Source organism: Cheilinus undulatus, linkage group 5 (genome assembly GCF_018320785.1).
Source record: "Cheilinus undulatus linkage group 5, ASM1832078v1, whole genome shotgun sequence".
NCBI classification, from domain to species: Eukaryota; Metazoa; Chordata; class Actinopteri; order Labriformes; family Labridae; genus Cheilinus; species Cheilinus undulatus.
The window spans coordinates 35,152,245-35,177,547 of NC_054869.1; the positions used below are offsets into that span (position 1 = coordinate 35,152,245).

The 25,303-nt window shown below is 37.9% G+C and overlaps 2 protein-coding genes across 3 annotated transcripts in view; both read left to right on the forward strand.

Moving 5' to 3' along the window:
- Positions 1–639: 639 nt before the first annotated feature.
- On the forward strand, positions 640–11,598 carry LOC121510147 (gamma-glutamyl hydrolase). The gene is made up of 9 exons (XM_041788080.1): positions 640–915; positions 1,030–1,144; positions 4,840–4,890; positions 5,011–5,095; positions 6,732–6,870; positions 7,143–7,249; positions 8,378–8,471; positions 8,564–8,701; positions 9,828–11,598. Exons 1-9 carry the CDS (start codon positions 798–800, stop codon positions 9,944–9,946), a joined length of 966 nt encoding a protein of 321 aa, XP_041644014.1. The 5' UTR covers positions 640–797; the 3' UTR covers positions 9,947–11,598.
- A 309-nt stretch (positions 11,599–11,907) lies between these two features.
- Positions 11,908–25,303, forward strand: part of rnf122 (ring finger protein 122) — a 36,070-nt gene continuing 22,674 nt past the window's right edge. For both annotated transcript variants that reach the window (XM_041788473.1, XM_041788474.1), the window contains exons 1-2: positions 11,908–12,271; positions 21,835–21,991. In XM_041788473.1, the coding sequence (XP_041644407.1) occupies positions 12,247–12,271; positions 21,835–21,991 (182 nt within the window). In that variant the 5' untranslated portion in view covers positions 11,908–12,246. The remainder of the gene's footprint in view (positions 12,272–21,834; positions 21,992–25,303) is intronic.

Genomic DNA, 25,303 nt, shown 5'->3' on the forward strand with positions numbered 1-25,303 from the left:
GAGCCACCCCCCTCCATGCTAGCCCTCACTGCCCACCATGCCAAAAGGCAAACATGCTTTATCATAATTTGTCTAGCACCTGCAACAGACCCAGGCTCAATACATGCAATCTCCAGGAAGTGACAAGCTGATGCTACCTCCCAAACAAAACAACTATTCCTTGTGCCAACATAGCACATGAAAAAGAACAGCTAGGTGAAAACTAGCAGATAGAGAGACAGAGAAACATCTGAAGGGAGAGCTTAGAGAAAGAGCAGGGGAAGCAGAGCAGGCCCTGTCTGTGGCGAACACAGTTGTGGTCTTATTGTTAAGTCGGTCCTGATAGCAGCAGAGCTGGAGTCCTTTAAGGTTTGTCTCTTTTTCTCTCAATCAGTGCACTCTGCTACAAATGCTATAAATAGATTGCATGCTCCATTTCCATACTCAGACCTGTTTGACTGCAGAGTAAGCTGTTGTCTTAATGTCAGTGTGTACTTAACACCATTGTGACACCCTCCTCTAATCCGGCATTGTTTCCCATCACAGTCAATGATAAAAATTTTAACAAAAAGTCCAAGCTGTCAGCAAAATATTTCTGTTAACCTCAGCACTCAACTTGCTTGACCGGCATGCTCAGTAAAGGAATCAACACATGTGAATCTGGACATTCCTCACTTCCCTCTCTGACTACACCCTCCTCTAAGGTTGACATATATAAGCATGCTGCTGTTTCCTTCACTGACAGACTGCCTCTCACATCCTTTTAATACCATATAAAGCCTTTCTTTACTACTGATATTAAATACCCACGCTTAAACATGCTGAACATAGACTTTTCTTTATATACCATTTTGTTTTTTGCCTGCTGCTTCTGTTGCAGCAGAGCTATGCCGACTAAAGTCAAACAGGAGGCGGTGAATGACAGACCTGTGATTGGTGAGTGACAATGTAGACTACTGGCTTACAAAGTGTATTTTTCATTAAGAACAGAGCTAGAGAAGGTTTCTTGCTCCAGTGCGTACTCTCAGTTGTTGTGTTTTCATTCCTTAGGGGTTTTGACTCAGCTGGTTTCGGATGAAGTCATGAAACCATTCGGGAGGACCTACATTCCTGCATCTTATGTGAAGTACACCGAGTCTGCAGGCAGCAGAGTGATGCCCATCAGGTGGGTTGACTCTCCTCATGCAGTTAAAGACCATATCAGTAACTAAGATGAGATCTATGACTGAAGCATTTTCATACTTTATTATTTGTCTAGTTTAATTTGGCACAATTTATAAGGTAAAAATAATGATAAATGATAAAATAATTATTAAGAAAACACATACAGTAACATCTGACACAAACAAAAAACATAAAATATGAATGTATGATATTTATGAATACCTGTGTGTCATAATATGGGTATGCAACCTCTATTACACCTGTATCTACATCAGAGCAATAATAATACAAAAAACGGTACTAAACTGAGACAAACGAGAGCATTATCTGGAAATACATCATACTGTATGGCAGCCTCTACATTGAACATTGTGACAATCCTGTGACAAAAAAATAAATATCAATAAGAGGGCAGTCAACACTGGCAGTTACAATGTACAGTTCATAGAGTCAACAATTATTATCGTTATTGATGAATCTGGTGCTTCTGTAAAATGCTGTCAATTTGTATTCTGTAAAGAGCTTATGAAAGTGTCCTACAAATCTGTTGACCCTTTCAGCCAAAGGTCCAAAAATTCAGCATTAGAGATTTCCCCCAAACAATACTGACATCAGTATCAGTGCTGATAACAAGGCTGCTCACCTGATACTTTACCCGTTATCATTTTACAGCATCTTCACTTCCGTGTTTGAGCTGGTAAAGGTGGAGTAATGTGTGCAGTTTGGTGAGATTTTAATGACATACATAGAGCAGACTGCAAATCATGCACTGCTAAATTACTTGACTTGAGAAATTTTATAAGTCTACAGTCATGTGACAAAAGTCGAGTTGACTGTGATTAGTCATTGATGACACCATGCGTGAATCTTCAGGAAAAGGGAACAGTTTGCAACAACCAACAAAATAAATATTTGCTAATAATAATAAATGGACTGCTAACAAAAGGCAGCTTACAAACTTAATTTCTGAGCAAGTGTAAACAGTAACAGTTTAGGTATATAATATGAGTACTTAGGAGGCGCTTATAAATGAAATGTATTAATATTTTTGTTATAATATGTACTTTATTTTCATAATATGGTTTATACACTGCCACCGGTTTTCTGCAGTGGCACATGCGACTCACCTGCAGTCTTCTTGGTGTCCATGTTATAAATGCCTAATGACATGATGAGCGACTTGTTGACTTCAAGCAAAAAGGGTCATCACAAAGCACCGTAGTCCACTATTGTTGACCAGTAGATGGTTGACCAGTAGACTATGGTTGACCAGTCAATTACGTTTGACCAGTCAGCTATGGTCTGTTAGTCGACTTTGTTTGACCAGTTGACTATGTTTGACCGGTCGACTGTGTTTGATTAGTTGATTATGGTTGACTAGTTATCTATGGTTAGCTCGACTATGTTTAACAGTCTCCTATGGTTAGCTCGACTATGTTTAACAGTCTACTATGGTTAGCACGACTATGTTTAACAGTCTACTATGGTTAGCACGACTATGTTTAACAGTCTACTATGGTTAGCTCGACTATGTTTAACAGTCTACTATGGTTAGCACGATTATGTTTAACAGTCTACTATGGTTAGCACGACTATGTTTAACAGTCTACTATGGTTAGCACGACTATGTTTAACAGTCTACTATGGTTAGCACGACTATGTTTAACAGTCTACTATGGTTAGCACGACTATGTTTAACAGTCTACTATGGTTAGCACGATTATGTTTAACAGTCTACTATGGTTAGCACGACTATGTTTAACAGTCTACTATGGTTAGCACGATTATGTTTAACAGTCTACTATGGTTAGCTCGACTATGTTTAACAGTCTACTATGGTTAGCTCGACTATGTTTAACAGTCTCCTATGGTTAGCTCGACTATGTTTAACAGTCTCCTATGGTTAGCTCGACTATGTTTAACAGTCTCCTATGGTTAGCTCGACTATGTTTAACAGTCTACTATGGTTAGCACGACTATGTTTAACAGTCTACTATGGTTAGCACGACTATGTTTAACAGTCTACTATGGTTAGCTCGACTATGTTTAACAGTCTACTATGGTTAGCACGATTATGTTTAACAGTCTACTATGGTTAGCACGACTATGTTTAACAGTCTACTATGGTTAGCACGACTATGTTTAACAGTCTACTATGGTTAGCACGATTATGTTTAACAGTCTACTATGGTTAGCACGACTATGTTTAACAGTCTACTATGGTTAGCACGACTATGTTTAACATTCTACTATGGTTAGCACGATTATGTTTAACAGTCTACTATGGTTAGCACGACTATGTTTAACAGTCTACTATGGTTAGCACGACTATGTTTAACAGTCTACTATGGTTAGCACGACTATGTTTAACAGTCTACTATGGTTAGCACGACTATGTTTAACATTCTACTATGGTTAGCACGATTATGTTTAACAGTCTACTATGGTTAGCACGACTATGTTTAACAGTCTACTATGGTTAGCACGACTATGTTTAACAGTCTACTATGGTTAGCACGACTATGTTTAACTGTCTACTATGGTTAGCACGATTATGTTTAACAGTCTACAATGGTTAGCACGACTATGTTTAACAGTCTACTATGGTTAGCATGATTATGTTTAACAGTCTACTATGGTTAGCTAGACTATGGCTGGCTAGATTACTTTGTTTGACAGTCGACTATTGTTGGCTAGACTATGGTTGACTTGTGGACGGTTTTCCACTTGATTGTGGGTGAAAAGTCTTTGCAACTCCTTCTGCTAAATTGTCAAGAGAAAGACTGAGAAACATCTGATAAAAATAAAACGAATTCAAAATAATTTTTTGAGTTGCAATGGTTTGATTAATAATATCAATTTTGTTCTCTGTTATTTATGAGTACTAAAATGTAACCTCATTGTCAGTGCATCCCTTAAAAAATGTGTTCCTCTTTTAAACAACAAATGCCGGTATTTTAAATTAAAAGTAAACCAACAAAATAAAGATAGAAAATAAACAAAACAAAGGCCCTCATCTTGTTCAAAAAGTACTGCTTCTGTGCTTCTCCTCCCACTAATGATTGTGTTAAGAACTTGTGCATGTTGCACCATTTATGGTGCAGCAGCATGTCATTTAAGATTAAAAATAAATCTAACATATGAGGAGGAACTGCAAAAAGTTCCGCTTTTGGGATAGCCCTTTTCTCAACTCTTACCCTGAACCCCCATTAGAATATTAAAATTTTCTCAAATTAAACAATAATCAAACACAAGGTCTCTTTATCGTCTAAAATGACATTAACAAAGTGAATATTTAAGTTGTTTAAACATATGTGATTTAACTGATTATATTTTAATTACATTTTTCCGTCCATGTATCCTTGGTTTTTGTATCCATACTTTTTTTTTATGTGTTTCAAAGAATGAACATAATTATGAAATTACGGACAAAGGATAGAATAGGATAGAAGTAGGATAGAATAATAGTAAATAGAAAACAGTGAATGCAACATGTTTAACTGTGTTTCTGACTTTTTGCAGCATGTAAAGTAGTTTCACTTTGATCTTATGAAATGTTACATGTTGTGTTTGGCTTGAGAAAGAAAAGAGAAGTTGGGTTTTCCTTTGTGGTTCTCCTTTTGTGATTTTTAAAAATCACTGCTGTGTAGGGATTGTAAAATAATCTAACACAAAAGTGTTTTGTGTTTTGTACAGACTGACTCTGACTACTGCTGAATATGAAAACATCTTCAGTAAGATAAATGGGTGAGCTGCTGTATAAATTGCTGTATTTTCATTGATGTTTTTAATCCACAAATGCTGTTTCCTGTCAGTGCTTGGATTTCTCTCTCTGTGTTACCACTCTTACTTTGTTTATCCTCTCAGCTTGCTTTTCATCGGCGGAGCTGCAGATTTGGAGACATCTGACTACGCTAGAGTGGCAAAGATTTTTTATAAACTCGCACTGAAGGTTTGTATAATAGATTTGATTTTTATCTATTACAAAACCTCTCTTTAACTTCCAGTTTATCCATGACTTTACTTTTTATAGGGATTTATTTAGCCTTGAAAGTTTTCTTGACTTTTGACTCCCCCAAACCTGAACATTTTCTTCACATTTTTAGTTGTGCTTTTGAATTTTTCAATTTTGCATGACTTTGTTTTATAACTACAGCTCTAGAAATCAAAAATAAGGTTTTTACTAGCAGAAAGAGGTCAATGATTGTGATTTGCCATCTTAATTTTGCTGCCCAATCAAACAGAAAAAAACATTAATAAGCTGACGATGTTTTATAGCAATGCTTCTCAACTGGTCCAGTCTCAAAGCCCACTACCACGTCCTGAAGGAGAAATCATGACCCATTTTTCTAAAATTCGACCTCTCACATTTACTCATGAAAAATGTTCAGCTTTGGACCTTAGAGGGAACAAAAACATTTAATTTAACAAGAAAGTGTATCAATACAAAAGTCCACGTTTTACTTTACTTGATATCCTTGATTATAAGAAAATATAGGTTGATTTCAGGAGATCTCAAGAAATTAACACATTATACATTTTTATTTACATGATTATTTCATATTAAACTTGTTCGATGGGCGCAGATGGCCGAGTGGTTAAGGCATACCCCATGTACACAGACGGCAATGGTTCAAATCCGGCCTGAGGCCCTTCACTGCATGTCTCTCCTCCGCTCTTGTCCCTGTTTCTGATTCTATCCACTATCCTCCTCTATCAAATAAAGGCACAAAAATGCCCAAAAATAAACCTTAAAAAAAACTTGTTCGATTCTATATTTGAATATTTCTTCTAAATTTGTATACTTATTTAATTTATGTTTCTATATATTCCTTATTATAGGGCTGTCAAATGTTTAAAATCTTTACTTTCAATTTATTTCAGAATTTCTCTAGTTAATCTCAATTAGTTGCACCCTTTTTAAAGAATTTTAAAATTCCACTATTTTGTATTTTAAACTGTTTTTGTGTCATTTTGGATTTTGCTGTCTTAAACAAAGGGTAATTGACTTCTTTTTTTTGGATACAAACCTGCTTTTTGAGTTATATTGAAGATTACAACATGAACTTAAACCGGGAAAAGGAACTTGTTATGGACTGAAAATTAAATAAGATATAATTAAAACTGTTCAGATGACATTTAACCTGTCCACTGGGGGTTTCTTAAAGTAAAATGAGACATTAAGGAGCAGTGGTGGACTTATTTTTACATCACTGCCTTAACCAAAGTGTATTGAGGGACAATAAAGCATGTGATTAAAAACACATAGTGTGCTGATTTTGGATTTAATTAACTGTGATTAATTTGATTAAGCTTTACAGCTCTGAATTATTCATATATTTCTATTGCTATTCTATGTTTGTAATATGTTTAAGAGCAACTGCAGCAACCAAATATCCTTGTAATTAATAAAGCCTTTCTGATCCTTATCATCTATAAATGATTGATCAGAATCAGAAAAGCTGAGTTATTATCTGATAAGAAATAATCCATCCTATCAGCCTCTAACCTAATGAATAAGTTAAATGTTGTTTTAAGGTAAACAGATAAATGAGCAGTGTTTGAATAAATCTCTCTGCATGTTTCAGGCCAACGACAGAGGGGATTTCTTCCCTATCTGGGGTACCTGTATGGGAATGCAGCTCCTCACTGTGTTGGTGGCGGGTAAAAACCTGCTGACGGACACCGCAGCTGAAAACATGGCTATGCCTCTCAACCTTACTGCAGGTTATATATGACTGCATTACTGTTCATGCATCATGTCTCAGTTATATTTTTCAAGTAATATTACAGCGCTATTTGGATATGTCCTAAATAGATGTTGTGGACTAATTTATCATGAATGTACTGAACTGAACCACTGGAGGTCAGTAGAAGCAAGCTATCAGTAAACATCTGCTACAGTAAATAGTTTCACAGTCTCCATCTTGTCATAGGTCGATTGTTTTATAAAAATGTGAATATTTGAGGGAAGTTCGTGTTTATATATCTCCTTGCAGAGGCTTACACCAGCAGGATGTTTTCGGGTCTTTCCAAAGAGCTCATGAAGGCCGTAACACAGGAGCCTCTAACAGGAAACTTTCACCACTTTGGCATTACAGTACAGGTAAATCAAACAATAACAACAAGGACTGAAAAATGTTTCATAGAGGATTTATTATAAGTAACTACTTCACTCAGCAATGACAAAATACAATAACAAAAGAATCAAACAAAACAAAAAATGGAAAATCATTAAGTTAAGTGAGAACTGAATCTGAATTGTTATTTCAAAGCTTTCTCCTTGTTCTCATAAGGGTCTAAAAAAGATAAAAGACCTGTGCAGGGGCATCTCAAAGAGCAAAAAAGGCCATAAAACTTTTGAGATTTACAGAATTACCAACTTGCAAATACTTACTTTGATAAAGACTGATCTATCGTTTAAAAAAAAAAACAGTAATAATTACTTTATAATAATCCTTAAACTCAGCCATGAAAGCACTGAAAACAGTCTGTTCTTAAAATTATGTGTTGCATGTTCTCCAAAGTCATGCACTGATAAAGGAATGATTGTAAATGACGTTTAGTCTGTTGCTTAAATCTTAAATCAATCAAGACAAAACATTTTTGGAACAGGATTACTGTATTCCTAAGGTTACACAGTAGATGGCAGTATTTGAGTGATGTTTAAACTGCTACCAAAGATTTCTGGGTTTTTTTTGTAGATACAAGGGAATCACTGGGCTGTACTTCTGATTTCCTCCTCTGCAGTGGTGTCATAATATGGCTGAGAAATAAAGCCAGAGACAGTAATAATTCTATTTTGACAAGTTAAAGAATAAAGAGTAAAACATTTAACTCAACAGGACCTTAAAGCACAGAAGCCCGCAGTGGGAAATAGACATTCATCTGTATGATTTATGTACCCATTATCCTATTTATCTGATTATCTTGGACAATTACGCTGATTTTCCATTATGATGAATTAAGTAATTTCATTATCTCGGTATAAAATGTTTGCTTTCATGAAGCTGAATAATTTTGCAGCTATCAAAAAAATGAAACAGTAGTCATGATGTACATGCTGCCATTGCCCACCCTCAGTTTACTAGATGATCATGAGATCCTCAAAACAACCAAAAGTTTCTTGTTATGGCAGGAAAGTATAGGATATTAAATGCACTCTGGTACATATCTGACACTGGGTTAATAATAAAAACATGATTGCCAATAAATGTGGAAAATGTTGTTTCAGACTTTCCAGGAAAATGAGAAGCTGCAGAGTTTCTTCTCTGTGTTGTCGACAAATGTTGCTGCAAATGGAGCTCACTTTATCTCCACACTGGAAGGTAGTATGATTGTTTTTATATATATTTGACAGTCCTCACCACTGCTTTGATTTAACAGTGATAAAGTGGTCATTGTTTTATCTCTGTTATAGCTAAAAGATATCCCTTCTATGGAGTCCAGTGGCACCCAGAGGTGAATCGTTTCCAGTGGGACAACAAGCTAAACTTCCCCCATTCCTCTCATGCTGTTCAGTTATCGGCTCGGCTGGCTGAGTTCTTCGTAGAAGAAGGTGAGACATAAGACCAAGGTTACAATATTTTTTGATTTGTCATTAGTTTTAATTTCTATTTATTTTTTACCTTTTGTTTTGAATTTCAGTTTAGTTTTAATTAGTTTTTACTGCTCTTTTTTAGTTTAGTTCAGTTTTTATTTTGCAAAAATGCTTCGTTTTAGTTTAGTTTCTATGTGTAAGTGTTAGTTTTAGTTTTTTTCGGCAAAGTGGGATACCTGCCAAGGTTGAGACCCAAAAGGGCTCTTAACTTTGCACTCTAACCATTCAATTTTAATGTTTGTATGCAACTCAAGACCTAAAATAACCACTTTGCTACATTGTCTTAAATCAAATCAGGTAATTTTATTCTCTCTAGGCTTTGGTGTTCATGTCTGTCAGTAAGCTAGTGGCAAAGACTAAAACTAAGGAGATTTTGTCCCTAACTGTATTTCACTTTAATTTTGTAAACACACAATACAGTTTTAGTAAGTTTTTGTTTCATTTGTAAAGCTTAGTTTTTATTTAGTCTTAGTTAACTAAAATTATTTTTACATTTTAGTTTTAGTTATTTAGTTAGTTTTAGTTTACTATAATAACCTTGCGTCAGACATACTTGAGTCATAATAGTCTATTGAGTCATAGACTTTGTTTACATTGCCAACAAGTGGCTTATAAAAACCACACCCAGGAGACATTGATATTTGTGGTCAGTGTTGAAAATTGGTGAATTATGGAACAGTATGTTTTCTTTTATACACTTGTTGCATCAATGTAATGCGTTTATCAGACTTTCTGGTATTCAAAAGTATATATGAGAGATTTTTCCCTGTTATTAACTCAAAATACATGATTATTGTGTCAATGAGCAGCTGACTATTTAACTCATCATCGTGTACAAAACTGTTAAGTTTTTGCCTGTTGAACAAAAGATAGAGATTAATATGCATAAAAGTGAAAAACATATTCACAATTGTTATATGATAAATCTCAGAATCAATTAATCCAGAAATGTTCTTAAAAAGACAAATATGATTTTCATAGCCTGTTCTCCACATTTCCCCTGTTAGAGATTACTCATCTTTTCTACTCTATTCTTTTCCATCCACATGTAATCACATGAATCTCACTTCCGCTCTGTTTATAGGAAGGAGAAGTTTACATCAGTTCGACAATCCTGAGGAAGAGGCCTCTGCTCTGATTTATAACTACACGCCTGTTTATGCTGCAAACTTCACAGGATATGAACAGATCTACTTCTTCTGAGCAAGTCACTACTCAGTATTTGATTTCACATAGATTCCACCATCATTTTACCTGTAGCACAGCATGATGTTTGAACAACTTAAAGAGTTTTAATACTGTTATTGGAGTTTTTTTATTAGGTGCTTTTTCAATAAATAAACTCAGATTTTTAAAAATAAATTTACTCTTTACTGTAAAACATCTGGATGGATTCTGTTATTGAAAGGCAGTGTAGGGTGTGTTAGTTATCATCTGCCAAGCATCATGCCTACTTTTAAGTATAGTAAGGGCCACAGTCACTGTATTTGTTCCTGAAAAGTTTCGACTTCTCCTTACCTTGGGGGAGGTTAATTGTTTGACCTACAGTATGTACCTCATCACATGGGTCTATGGCTGATCTTTGTGATGCTTTTCAACTGCATGCTGTTCATCAGCAGGCAGGGTTGCCATGGAGTCTTAAATGTTAATTTTCTTCTTTTATAAGCTACTCCATGAGATGGGCTTTTTCAATGGGAAGAAAGTAGGGATAAATACTCTTGGGATAAACTATTACTGACCAAAAATTTTCATCACAAAGTCCATCAATCTGCCATAGGCTAGGAAATTAGCCTATGGCTACAATCTGGCGCATTTACATGTCAGTGTTTATTAATGTGCACTGTCCTCAATAATAAATAAATAAATTATTGATCATTGTCATTGTGAGGGGAACACCTTCTGAAATGATTAAGATTTCTTCATCAATCCCCCGACAGAGTTTTGTGTCCAGTAGTGTGAATGATAGTCAAATTACAGTAAGAGAGCTGAAAGGTTGTTAAAAGTCTGATTGAATAAGGTATGAAAAGTACTTTGGATAGTTCATTTTGAGATTGGATTTATTTTCTTGTTATTTGGTTAAGAGTTGCACCGCTGAAGTTTAACAGGACCTGAAATAGTTGGGACCTAAAGTTGACTCTTAAAAAGAAATTTGATACTTTAGACGTACAGTATTCACTAGAAGAAGTACAGTATTCACTAGGGATGGACCGATTATTAAAGCTGATAATAGGCATTTGGCTGATAATTGGTATCGTCATTTTATTTTACAGATAATCAATAAAGTTAATCAAAAAGTGTGCTACATTGGTTCCACTGCAAATTCTGTCTTTCTCTCTGGCTGTATTTTAACTCTCCAAAGTCTCACCAAATGTCCTGTATAAAACACAATCTGATTGGCTAGATGCCACATGAATACCAGCCAATCAAAACTTAATCCTGGGTGCCACTGACATAGTGAGTGTATGGCACCACCACCTGTTTTCCTGTTTCTACTGTTTTGCTCTGTGCCGTTTCTCATGCTGATACAGATTGGGCTAAATTGTTAATTTTCCTTCTTTTTTTTAATCATGAAATTGTACTTTTGACACATTAAGTACATTTTGTATATCTAAATAAATTTCTATTGGTTCCCAATATCAGTTATTGATCTCATGAGCTACTAATAATTGGTATGGATATCAGGCCTGAAAAAACAATATCGGTTGACCCCTAGTTTTGACATAACACACTCTTAACAGCCTTTCAATGCATCTCATGGGCTTCATCAGTGGAGTCAGCCAATCGCTCAACCACTGAGAAAAAAATGAGATTCAGTGGAAAACTTCCTTAATGTCTAGACTACAGTTGTGATGTTTAGGCTCCCGTTTGTAACTAGTTTGAATGTTTATGTGTATTTGTAAATCAGGTCTGTTGGGAATAAACTGGAATTGATTGTTTTTAAAAACTTTGCACTGATTTTTGCCTTGAATTGCCTCGTCTATGAAACATACATGCATGAGTAAATTGGATATAATACTAGGAAACAAGCAGACCGTCACAACACACACGCTGACCAGTTCTGCCAGCTGATTGGCTCGACTGCGCGTCATTCATGTCTGCCGGGGCGGGGTAAGGAACATTGAGCCAGTGCTCTAGTTTTCTCCTTCACTCAAACAGATGCTGCTGCTTGGTCAGTGTTATAACGTCTATCAATAATAATAGTCCTAGACAGCCTCAGAAGAAGAGGAAACCACATCATTATGTCCGCTTTTTTTGACTGTGTAGAAAAAAGGACCAAAATAATGTGACAAAACCGTACCTCAACTCTCGAAAAACGCTTTTTTACATCATTTTTTGTCCGCGTTTTTGTTAATATAGGTGCTATTGTCTTGCTAACCTTAAACGCCGCTTGCACTCTTTGCTAGCTAACGGTCAATATCATCCATCTGCTCGCGCGGAAGAAGCTGAGGCTTGTTGGTAAACACGGTCCGACCCCTCCGGCAAGGACTCCCTCTGGTGCATTGATGCACCCGTTTCAGTGGTGTAACGGTGAGCAGTCATTTTACATTGTCCGAGCTTCGTTTAGTTAGGCCTGTCTGTTATCAGCTAATGTGCCAAAATACTGCCTGTTATTTCAGTACAACGTTGCTCTGGTAGGAGGAATACAATAGACTGCAGACTGGAGTCTGAATCACCCAGTGTTTCTAAATTTAGACATTTCCTTTGTGAGTAGGAGTGGAAATACTAAAGAAAAACAAAATCACTCTTATTCAGACTCGTAGGGCGTTTAATTGTAAGCTGGTATCTCTTCAATGATCAACCCCTTTTAGGATTTATGAACAATATATTGTCATTTCGTTAACGGGCACACTGTGATGTTATAAAAAGGATCATTGATGGATTTCTTCGAACTTCTTTAGGTCCACAGAAATGATATCAGAATAAAACTACATTACAATATAGCAAAGTTCCTTCAATTATACAAGATTGTTCCTTGATAGGAGTTGTATCAAAGGTTACAATAGCTGTAATGTAAAAACAAACAAACCCACAAGCTCACAATAGAGCTGTAGTTATTGGTGAATAAGAAAGAATAATCAATAATTAACTTTATTGATTATTTTTTGTCATTTTTTAAACCCAAAACTTACCCATGCTTCATGGTTAAGCTTTGTGAAAATGATCATTTGAATATCTGCTTGTCATGTGTGACATTGAATTGAATATTTTGGGGGGTTTCCTGATGACCAGACAAACAACACAGATTTTAGGGCATGCTGTATGAAATTCCCATTATGATTCTTCACTTTCTTGTTGAAACTGCACTCGTTTTTCATTTAATCATTGATGGATTGGACTTATTGAAATAATCCTTGTAAAATTAAAACAGAATTGGGGCATGAATTCAGAAGACTGTGGGAAAAAGTTACACTAAGTTTTCCTAATAATGGCCCAAAGTTAACCAAATTGAAAGACGGGGAAACATTGTTGACAGAGGGTTGTTGCACCTCTAAACATGACAGTGCTTTTTGAAGTATTAATTTAATCTTTTTTAAACAGCCTTTAAATGCATCTTCATCACCCTACTATATCCCTTTAAAAGCCTTTGAGATTCCTCAAAATACAGATTTGTGGCTTTGTTTCAACATGTAAAACAATATCTTTAATGCCATTTGTGTATTGATCAGTAGAGTCCTGGATGGCTTAATCAATGGAATCCCTTTTTCTCTGTCTAAATTAATTTGAATAGCCACACAAGGCGAGCCATTGTGCTTTGTGCTTTTGTAACATTTTGCCTCTGTGCATGCTTTTGTTTACACTGGCTGACTCTATCTTGCAGTCCTCACTTACACTCATCTTGGCCTTGGACAGTTATCTTGAGGCGTCAAAAGAGTCTTAACAACTTCTCTGTCTCGTTTGAAAGCTGCCGTTTGTTTCCAGATTTGCATTTGTCACACTTAAACAAAACTGAATCCATTCATTGCTGAGAAAGCTCATGTCATGTCCAGGCTTGGTGAGGATGATGGATTTGTGTTGTGTTTATTCTCTTTATGACTTTTCCTGTTTGAGTTCAGCAGCAGCAGGCTCCTTGGTGGACTGTTGGTGGTGCTCAGACAAGAACAATTACTCCCTTTGTGCTGCTGTTCATGGCGGGAACACACAGTATCAAAGAGTGACATTCTGCTGAAAATGACGCAGTATCAGGCAGCTACAGCTCAGTGTCGGCTCTGTGTGATCCTGCCTTTTTGTTCCTGTGTTTCTGTGTGACACATGTAGCTATTTAAGCATGTGAGGGGTGAGTTTGGGCCTCAACCTACTTTCTTCTCGGATGAACCGGCGATACTCATCATGCAGGCAATCTTGAGTGTTCCCCCTCATGTGAACTGTTGAATATTTGATGGGAAGTTCTGTCTTTAGTGTGAGGAGCAGCAGCGGCAGAAGCAGCTTTGTGCGAACGCGGCGATATATAGGACAAAACCCCAGCAGGCATCTTGTAGGAGCTGTCAGAGAAGTCGAGATATTTTACAGCTCTGTTAAATCGCAGAGGGACTTTCCTGCCTTTTTTGAGCAAAAACACAAGAATCTGTCTGACAGCTGAGGCTCAACATTCAGTCTGACTTAGATCCACAGTGTAGTCAAAAATGGGAACTTTCACTCACTAGCCTCCATCCTTTTTTCTACATCTGCTACTCTTGGCACTATGGCAACGGTAGAGCATCCTGAGTGTGCCAATATGTAGGTCAGTGGTCATGCATGGTGCTCCACCCAGAAGCCCACATTTTGCTGTCTGCTCTCTGGGCATAAATGTGGAGGAGAAAGACGTGAGCGCCCATCCATCTAAATAAGCAGACAGACAGTCGTGACATGTCAGTCGCACACAAAGACTTGAATATAAATGACCCAGATTTAGATTGTGAGTCTGCAGCAGCTTCACAGGTGATTTGTGCCATCAGCTGTGTAGTGACATGAATACAAGAAAATATATAAAAACCCCACCCCCCTCGACTCGCTGCAAGTGTGCCTCTTTGTCTGTTGCTGGTCCTTGTGAGCCGACTGTTGTAAATGAGGGGAAAATAGGAACATTTGACGCATGTGCTGGCAGGTTTGCATCTTCACGTGTCCAGCCACCACTGTAGACAATACATTGATGGATATGGAGGATTCAATGAAATGGAAATGAACTGAGATTTTACAATAGTGCACGTGCATCCAACTCACGTTTCATTTTTGTAAATGGCTGTTTTCACTTGTTTTTAACCTTCTTTCTTTGTTTAACTTGTTTTTGGATCTAAATGATTAGTCTTCACTTAGAGTTCAAGAGTGGGTTGCATCAGCCAACAACTTTAAATCAGGCTACACTGACTGTAACAATACTACTTCCTACCACTAATACTTTCACTAAAGCTGCTTGTTTGTGGCACAAAGATTCTTTATCTTACAGGTCTTACTACACAAGTGAAGAGTCATCAGGAGACATGGGAATGGTCAATTAGAGATGATCTTTTTGCATGTTTCTTTGCTCACATTTGCAACATACAAAAATGAGGGAGTAGGGGGAGGTAGAGCCTCAGCCCATTCAGGCAGAGGAGTTTCATCCCCCAGTCAGGGCACCTCACCCTGTCTCTGCTTCCCCCATCAACCCTGCCAAGCTCAGTCCATAGTCTCTTGTGTTCTCTTTGCACTCTCGTATAATGTCGGCACCAGGAATAGTTGTCTCTTTGTGGTTGAAGCTATAAGTCGTGTTTGAGTAGGTAGCATCAGCATTGTCACTTCTCGGAGCTTTCATGTACAAAGCCTGGCTCTGTTGAATTCTGTTTGGACTGTGATGGCCATGTGGTAGGGTAGGTAAGATGAAGAATGTCTGCGTGTTGGCATAGTGGGCTGTGACAGCTATCTTGGAGGGGGGTAGCTCTGGGAGTCTGGAAATCACTGTTCATCCCTCTGGAGAATGATGACATTGAACAAAACACCAGTGAACGGGAGTTTCCACTTGACAACTCTGGTGATGTGCTGGCTTCTTGCTGCCCGTTGGACTCCATGGTTGACTTGTGGGGCCCATCTTAAGCACTTCACAGAGATTAGGGATCTCTTCACTAACTTTTTACCCTTTAGTAGGGTACAAGTATCAATATTTCAGATTTCAAATAGAACCTGAATTGGCCACATTCACAAGGCACATTCTGTGCTGATTCTTTTCTTGAGTTCTCTTTTTAGTACATCTGTCTGGTTGTCAGAAAATTAGATCTTGTGTCCACAAAGGAAGATATCACGTGACTCTGAGACTCAAATAGCACTCAAAGAATTTCAAAATACTTGTGGCTTGTGCTCTATTTTGCACTCAACTTCAATTCTAAGTTGTGTTCAGAGTTGTCTTATGCTGTTCAGAATATTTTCCAATCAAATTTTTTCTGATAGATCCAATTATAAGCTACTTTAATTTGAGAAACCACTGGTTTGTGGATTTTAGTGACCGATGTGTGCAAAGAGTTGCATCTTATCTTTTTCAGGATGTATTCTGTCCATGCATGGTTAGCTTTGTATGGATAGACAGTGCTGGATTCAGTAGGTTGTCCGTCAGTCCATCTGAGCCATTCTTGTGATTGCGATACCTTTGTGATGCTTTAAGACATCTTAAAATTTTTTAAAGGTTTCCATGCTGACTTTAAGATAAACTCAATATAACTCAATATAATTTGGAGGTACAAGGTCAAGGTCAGAAAGGACAAAGGTTATCAGAATTAAAGACCCTGTTCAGTTTTCTTGTCAGCCAAAAAAATTTTTGTCTTTGAAATGTAGGGTCGGGTATCTTTAGGGTTTATTTTTTTTCTGATACTTGTGCTTAATAGATACTTTTTAATATGGTGCCAGTGCTGAAATGGTGCTTGAACCATAACTTTTAAGAGAAAAAAGTGCATTGAAAGTCAGTGAGAGAATAAAAGCTGCCTGGATATTGTCAGTGTTTTGCAGAGACGTCATTAAAAGATGCCACTAGTACATGGGATGAGAAAAGGAAACCGGTGTAACTTGTAGATATAAGAGGTTCAAGCAGAATTCATATACTGGCATTGTGTCAGAGACAATAAAATAAATACTGATTGCAAAATGCAAACAGATAAGAGACATTACTCCAGACAGCAAAACAGTTAAAAGACATTTATGCTCAGCTGAAATAAAGTGACTGCACATAATCACTTAAATGACATAATTCTTGCCCTTAATTTGGGGTGATAGGGTGTTGCATATATGGATGATTGGGTATCAAAATGAAGTATTGATATCTGTGTTGTAATCTGGTCCAGTAGATAACAGATGTGTTGGTACCAGTACCATGTTGGTACAGGATTTCGTTACTCATCCCTACAGGAGTGTGCTCCTTTTCTGTGTTTTATTGACATTTTTTTAAAAGTCAATTGTGAAAATAGACACTGACCTCAGTTTCTGACATCAACCTGCTGAGAGGCATTATAGCAAAGTTTTCTGTCTGATGGCGTCCTTAATCTCATACAATCACTGAACCCTTCAGCTATCATTGTCTGATAGACACTTGATGCCACTGGGGACATTTCCGACATTTTGCCTAAGCCACTGGTAGGCGAGATTTTAATTTCTGTGTGGTGTTTAGGTCTACATTTTCTATTCTTCTATCTTCTTCTATAATCGGATTAATCTCAGTTCCACAGTAGACTGAGATACTACCACTTTACACTGCTCACTTCAGTGGTATGAGTCCCCATAAAAACACATCTCAATGGGATTTTTCCACAATTACATGGAATTAAGTTTGCCAAAAAACATCATGATGAAGTGGGAAAAAAGTAAAAAGTCAATCTTCGTCAAGTCTATCCTTGAGAGAAAAGGAAAACCACTTTGAAATATAGTGAAATAAGGTTTGTTTTGGTTGGTTTAATAATTTCTGATGTGTTTCAGGTAGTAAAGGAATCAATCTGCTGACTGGCTTTATAAACAGTGTCAAGCACATGCCTGGCTTGAGTTTTACCTGCATACACCAAAGCCTGCTGATCGGTCCGTACAGCTTTGACAACAAATTAAACAGAAACCAGGAAAATTAACACAATGAAAATCATGACCTCTGTGAACAGATTGTGAAAGAGATCTCGGTCTCAATGGGTTTTATCTGGTTAAATAAAGGTTAAATAAAAATAAATAAATATAAAAGATTCTACAACTCTATGTAAAATCTAGAGGTAGAGAGTACAGCTCATACAATGGCATTATTCCTACAATGAGAAGAGACTTCCTTATGAGTTGTTTTTGTAAGTTTAGAACAGAAAGAAAAATGTTTAGTCATCAGCGACTAGACCCCGTCATGACATCTTCATGTGTTCCACCGAGAGTAATGAGACAGACAGCAGGATGATACCCTCATGATAGAGTCTAGACAATGCCGTATGTGGAGAAGGAAAGAGGCAGGATGTGATGAGGGGTAGGCTGTCACTTAAACCTTAACTCTAACTTTACCTGAACACTGTTGAGATGAACTTGAGGTGACAGGGTCAGGGGACTGCCACAAGGATCCGCACTGACTTAACAACAAGGAAAACACATGAAAAATTCTGACAACAGGCATATTGGTACATTTTTGTTACCTCAACACATAATTTTATCTCAAAAAAAGTCTTGTTGAGAAATACTGAGGTGAGTTATTGTAAGAAGACCAGGGCAGAAAAATGATTAGTAAGCTCAGTATTTATAAAACCCTGACCCTGAACCTGCGTATATTCTCTCATTAGTATATGTTTAATATGTACTGTCATTTACACTGTGTTGATTGCGGGTCAGGCTAATGTTGAGGTCTCTGGTAATGATGGCCTCTTGCTGAGTGAGGTAATTTAGCCACCTTGAATGCATATCCGTCAATAAATGAAGCATCGCTTTTCATTCAGAGAGAGTGGAACTAAGAGGTGGGAAGTATTGATCATCTCATACTGCAATTTCCACTGTGAGGCGGTAGAAATGTCAAATAGAAATGTCAACTTTGGCTGCAGGGACAACTAGAAATACCAGGATCAATAATAAAAGAAAAAAATCAGCCCAAAGAAAACAATATGTGCCACAGGGAATTGAAGCTGGAAAAGGTCTCCATTCGTATCTCCTTTTGTCTGTCCATCATTTTTTTCCTTTTATTTTTTGTGAAAGATCATCTTTTGAGGCTTTTACTTGACAAACGAGCTGTAGAAAGACAAAAAATAAGCATTGTCTGTCATTTCTTAATGCATCCATTCATCCAAAAGTCTGATCATAGAGCTATGTATTTATCTGTTTTCCCATCCATTTGTCTGTCTTTACTTGCATTTATATTTTTTCCCACCATTCATCCTGCTGTATGCTATGCCAACATATCTTTGTAGCCACATAGCAATTATTCCTCACTCTGCTCACTCGTCCACTAAATCATCTCTCTATCCGTTTAGCTCTCTATAATTTCACCTTTGTATTTTCAAAACAATCTGTCCCTCTGTCTAGAAGAAAGTGTCAGTTCACCATGTATATACATCTATGTAACCAGCCACAATCCAATATGCAGCCTTTTCTCAATATCAGTCGTCCATCCAGTTGTCTGTCCATCCATCCATCAAAACCCTGCCTGTAGCTGCTCAAATGATGCCAATGGTCCACTCACTGACTGGGAACAAATGTTTCAAATAGAAGCTTTACAAGATGGCCTGATGACAGACATATTCTGGCCAATCCATTGGCTCCGCAAGGTTACTGGCATTTATTTAAAGTTGTGGGGTTGTTTGCAGACTCCACTGGCAAGCTTAGTTACATCATGTCAGAGGACTAGCCTAAACAAAGCTTTTCTGTGTGCACTTGGACATGTATGTTTGTGATCTCTATCTATCCCTCTTCGAGTTGTGCTTTAAATATTTTTTTTAAAATCCGTTATCAGACAGGATCTGATAATGTGTAGATATGTTTAGTTTACTTTAAATCATATGAGGTAGTCTGTAAATACTCTTTGTTTGATCACAATGGCTTGATTCTTTTACCTTAAGCTGAATTACAATAATAATAATAATGCATTTTATTTATGGGCGCCTTTCAAAGCACTCAAGGTCACCTTACAAGAAAAGTTTAAAACAAGACAAATAAATAAGTCCACAAAATACACACAGGTTAGCAGTAAGTCAAAATAATGAATTAAACAGTGTAGGTCAACTGAAAGACATCAATCAGACTGAATATGCCAGTTTGAAAAGATGAGTTTTAAGATGGGGTTTGAAAATGCAGAGTGAATTAATATTACAGATGTCTGGTGGGAGGGAGCTCCAAAGTCTGGGAGCAGAGCGACTAAAGGCTCTGGAGCCCATGGTGGTCAAGCGGGCAGGTGGGACTGTGAGGTAGAGAGAGGAAGAGGACCTGAGAGTGTTAGAGGGGGTGCTGATGTGAAGGTCAGAAAGGTACGGCGGGGCGAGGTTATGGATGGCTTTGAAGGTCAGGAGCAGAATCTTAAAATCAATGCGGTAGCTGACCAGGAGCCAGTGTAGCTGCTGAAGAATTGGAGTAATTGCTGGATGGGGTCCTGGAAATGATGCGGGCGGCAGAATTGTGGACTAACTGAAGTTTGTGGAGGGATTTCTGGGGGAAACCAAACAGTAGGGAGTTGCAATAGTCGATCCGGGAAGTGACCAATGAGTGAACTAAAATAGCAGCAGAAGTTGGAGTGAGGGAGAGATGGAAGTAAGCAGACCTGGTAACGTTATTGATGTCATCCTAATAAGCATCTAAAAAGATCATTTTATTTGTCGCCATCTTACTATTTTTCTCCATCCCTGTATCCTCACATTCGTGGAGCACTCTTTCCAATAGACTCATCCATTCATCCATATCTTCACCACCCACATTTCTGTCTGGCCATACATCACATTCATCAGCCCATCTATTGATACATCTGTCAACCTGTTCTGATTTTAATATTTTTTTTCCCCTTTTCAGACTCTTTCAAGGCTACAAGAGTACAGTGGATGGATTGCCAGACTACTGATAAATGTTCAACCCAGTTATGACACGAGGCATTTACAGAGTTCCAGTACATTGTTGGAACAAAGACAAAAAACATGTTTTATTAAGACAGAAAGAAGCTGGGGAATCTGTTTCTATTAAAGCTCTTAGTATTTCAAGTTTGCATTGTAAAGCTTTATTTTTACTATGGGATAAAGTAAGATAAGAAAATTGAAAAGCTAGAATTTCGAGCACCTTATTGTGAGTCAACACTAAACAAGCTATTATTACCGATAACACGTTCTCTCTGGGTGAAGTTGTTCTCTCACTGTAGAGTCTGATCAAAATTAAATGCTGCAGATTTTCTGTGACTCACTCACTAATGTGGAGGGGTGTGTATCAGCAGACTGTGATGAGTTCTGTGTTAGTTCCCATTCACTATCACTTACTGGGTTAGTGTGACCCTGATATTACAAAGCCCCTTCTCACATGCAGATACCGACTTCTCATCACTTACACAGACACAGTAGTGCATTGTGTGGGTGTGTTTCCAATCTCTAACTGTTCCTAAACACCACTGATTTGTATACAGTTATACATAATAAGCAAAAACTATGAGCATCTTGCACTGCAACCTGTCCAATGTGATGCCACATTTGTTCCCCATCCCCCCATGTCTCTACACTCTGACCTTGACCGCAGACAGGCATGCTACAGTGATAATCTATAACAAACAGACACACGAGTGTAGTGTCAAAGCAGGAAGGATGACACAAAAGAGGGCACCTTTAGTGGGAAAACCATCTGTTTGGATTGGAGCACACTTCAAATTTCTTTCTGAAAGCTCTCAGTTCAAGCCATGGAAACATTATTTCTACAGTAATTGGTGTTATATATGGACTAATTGTCACCTTGAAGTGTGAGGAGGTGCAACCATGTTACTTGGATACCACATAAAGAATGTTTTATGTGTTGAATAAAACCATGAAAAATATTCATTTACAATCATAGCAGGGGAACAGAGCACTGGCGTGTTACTCCAATTTAACCACTTTAGAACAATGTTTTTTTACACCTGTAAAGCATGAATCTCCACTATCTGCTTTCTGTAGAAATGTGTTTTAAATCTGACCTCTGTCTCTGTTTAGGGTGCTTCTGTGGTCTGGGACTGGTTTACTCCAACAAGACGTGCACCATGCCACCCATCACCTTTCAGGATCTTCCACTCAATATCTACATGGTCATTTTTGGGACAGGTATCTTTGTCTTCATCCTGAGCCTCATCTTCTGCTGTTACTTCATCAGGTAAGAAGGGAAATAAATATGCAGAAGCTTCCTATTTTGCACAGCAGTGTGCTAAAGTGACCTGTGACTACTGACTTATGAGGACCATATTACTCAGACCTGCAGAGTACTCCGTGTTGTATGGTTAGATCAAGGCTGATCACTTTCCCACCAAAAGCAAACACCTGATTATGTTCACTGCTTTCAGGCCTGTCCAAACAGGTCTTATGCAGTGGGAAAAGAGTGCATACATTTACATCAAAACAATGAAATAAATAGATTCTTGTAAATATTTTCCAAGGCTGAGTTTAGGCCAAGTAGTACCTGTGGTAGAGCTAAACAAATACCTGGATGTAGCTGCACAGTCATATTCTCAGTAATCCTTTGACTACAGTCTGAAATGGGGGACTTTGTATTAAAGTCTACTAATACATGCGTTAATTCTATGGCATGAATTTACTTAATTATTCTTTATAAAAACAGTTACCTGTAGCTTGGCCATACAACAGCAGTGGTGCTAGCAGTGTACAGTCATATGGGGTAAACAATATACAGCTGTATGATGAAAATACTAATGACGAGTATATATTTTAGTGGATCTAATCTAATCAGTGCCACATGTTTAGAGCACTTTATATAAAGATGAATCAAAGCAGCCGACCGGACCAGCATGACCAGCCAGCTTTTTTAAAAGTTTCTTTCCACAGAGTACACAGTAAGTATGGGTGCACATGGTGCAATTTATTTAGTATAGCTTGATCATTTCTTCAGTTAAAATTACGTCACTAAATTGGTTAGCCTGTTCATGGCACTTTCCATTATATGTAACAATCAAACCCATGAACTAACATGGTTCATCTGGAAGGAATTGCAACCCCCCCAAGGAGAGTCATGCCCCAGCTACCACTGTTACTGATGCCCCTTATTGACCCACAAAGGCAAACAAGACTATCAGTGACAAGTTTGATAATATCTATATTCTTGTTAATGCCTGAATGTGGATAGGTGTCTAGGTGTTGGTGCCAAACTAAAAGTTCTTCACAGTAGCTTTAAGTTATTTTGGTCTGAAAGCATTTCATCTGCAAAAAATTCAACTTTAGGGAAATTATGTATTTGTGTGAGGAAGGGAGGTAGAAAGAAAAAGAGGAACAGGGTGACCTCTCCATCTGTTGACTATGAACTCCCTGATGAGCCGACGGGACGTGTGTGTGTCTGAAGGATGGGATATGAGGCAACAGGAAGCAGCCCGTCACAATGTGTGAGGACAACAGCGAGGAAAACTGCAGAGACTCAGCTCAGAATAAACACTTCCTGAATATCACACAGTGGGTGTACACAAACACTTGATACATGACTGTATGCAGTGTAGAAAACCTAATAAAGAATTTCAACACCTGCTGTATCATCATCAGATGACAGAGCATCTGTCTGTACAAAGTTAGCTGATATCTTATGACACAATGTGCTATTTTTGGCTTTGGATGCAATTTTAAATTTCTGGCCAAATCAACCTGCATTTATGAAATGTCAAACTACTAAAAAAAACCTCTCCCTTGCTGGAGACTGAAGCCAATCCACTGTTTGTTGTCAGAACATCACAAATAGCCGGCCAGTATTTTGTAAGTATGAGGCACTTCCTGTAAACCTCTTGTGCATGCACTGCCTCTGAAGCTACATTTCTTGTAAAAAAATGTACAGTTAGATTCACATTATTTCAGACAGTTCAAAGTGAGATTTTGTAAGGAACAATTGTTGGTTTTACCTTCTTTTGTAACAAGATCCTTGTCAAGGGGATTCAAGAGGTCAAAATATGTTTTGTGTTGCAAAAACTCATAACATCCATCCATTATCTACACAGCTATCTCATTCACAGTCAGAGGGGGCTGGAGCTCATTCCAGCTCTCACTGGGCAAGAGGCAGGGTACACCTGGCCTGGTCACCCCTCACTTACAGGGTAATATACAGGGACAACCAGGCACACAAACAGTCATACCTTTGGGCAATTTAGAGTTACCAATTAGCCAAACAAGTATGTCTTTTGGACTGTAGGAGGAAGCTGGAGAGGACACTTTAATTAACTAGGGTAACATGCAAACTCCACACAGAGAGGCCCTGTCAACTGGGATTCAAGCCAGGAACCTTCTTGCTGTGAGGCAATAGTGCTAACCCCTGCACCACCATGCAGCCCTCAAAACATACCATTTCAAAAATGTTTTTAGTACATAGGATGAATGACAATGGGGTTAAACAACTTAAAACCTGTAAGATATATTTGATACCCATCCATTTACTGAGCTTAGCTTTACTGAGCCACAAATAGACTATACTTGGATGGGTCACTTGGGCAGATTTACAGCAACCCAAGTATGTTGACCATTTCTTTTCTATTTTAAAAATCCATATATTGTCACTAGGGGTCCATGAGATTAGCTGGCTAAAATGTCAAATTTGAATCCCTTTGTCATTGGCATCGACATTTACAAGTGGGTTAAACTAATCATTAACATTTAGAATTTTTTATCAGTGTAGACCAAGGGTGGGCAGTTTTGGTTACCAAGATGGCCACATTATTTTCACTCTCAATGCCAAAGAGCCACATTTAACCACTGTGATTACTAATGATTTAATGACAGAAAAAATATAGCTTACCCAATCATTAACTTGATCAACATTTATATTAAACCTGAATAAATCAGTTTTAAGCTGTTTTTTTTTTCCAAGCAGTGAATGTAATAGTAGGAGGCTCTGGAAGCTGCTGAAGATGGCATGGAGGAGGAATTGCCCACCAGATGAGTGGCTCATTGCAGAGGGATGCTTTATCCCAAAAGAGGAAAACTCACCATCCATGAAGCAGTTTTGGACCCTCTCACTTTTTAATGTGGAGGGCAAGGTATTCTTTGAAATCCTGGCAAACAGGCTTACCAACTTTCTGTTGAGTAACAAGTAAATTGATACAGTTCAGAAAAGGGGAGTGCCAGGAGGTTGCATTGAGCATACAAGTGTCATCTCAAAGATGATCGAGGATGCAAAGTGCAGTTGAGGAGACCTGGCAGTCCTGTGGCTCGATATAACAAATGCGTATGGAACTGTCCCTCATAAGCTGGTGGAACTCACACTGCAGGCATATCACGTCCCACGAAAGTTCAGCATCTTCTGCAGGAGTACCTCAACTGCTTCAGGATGCGATTTACCTGTGGGGATTTCACTACCAGTTGGCAACGGTTGGAAAAAGACATTGTCACTTAATGCACAGTTTCAGTGATCCTGTTCTCAGCTGCTATGAACCTTCTGGTTAAAATGGTGGAGAAGCCAAGCAGAGGCGCAGTTCTGGCT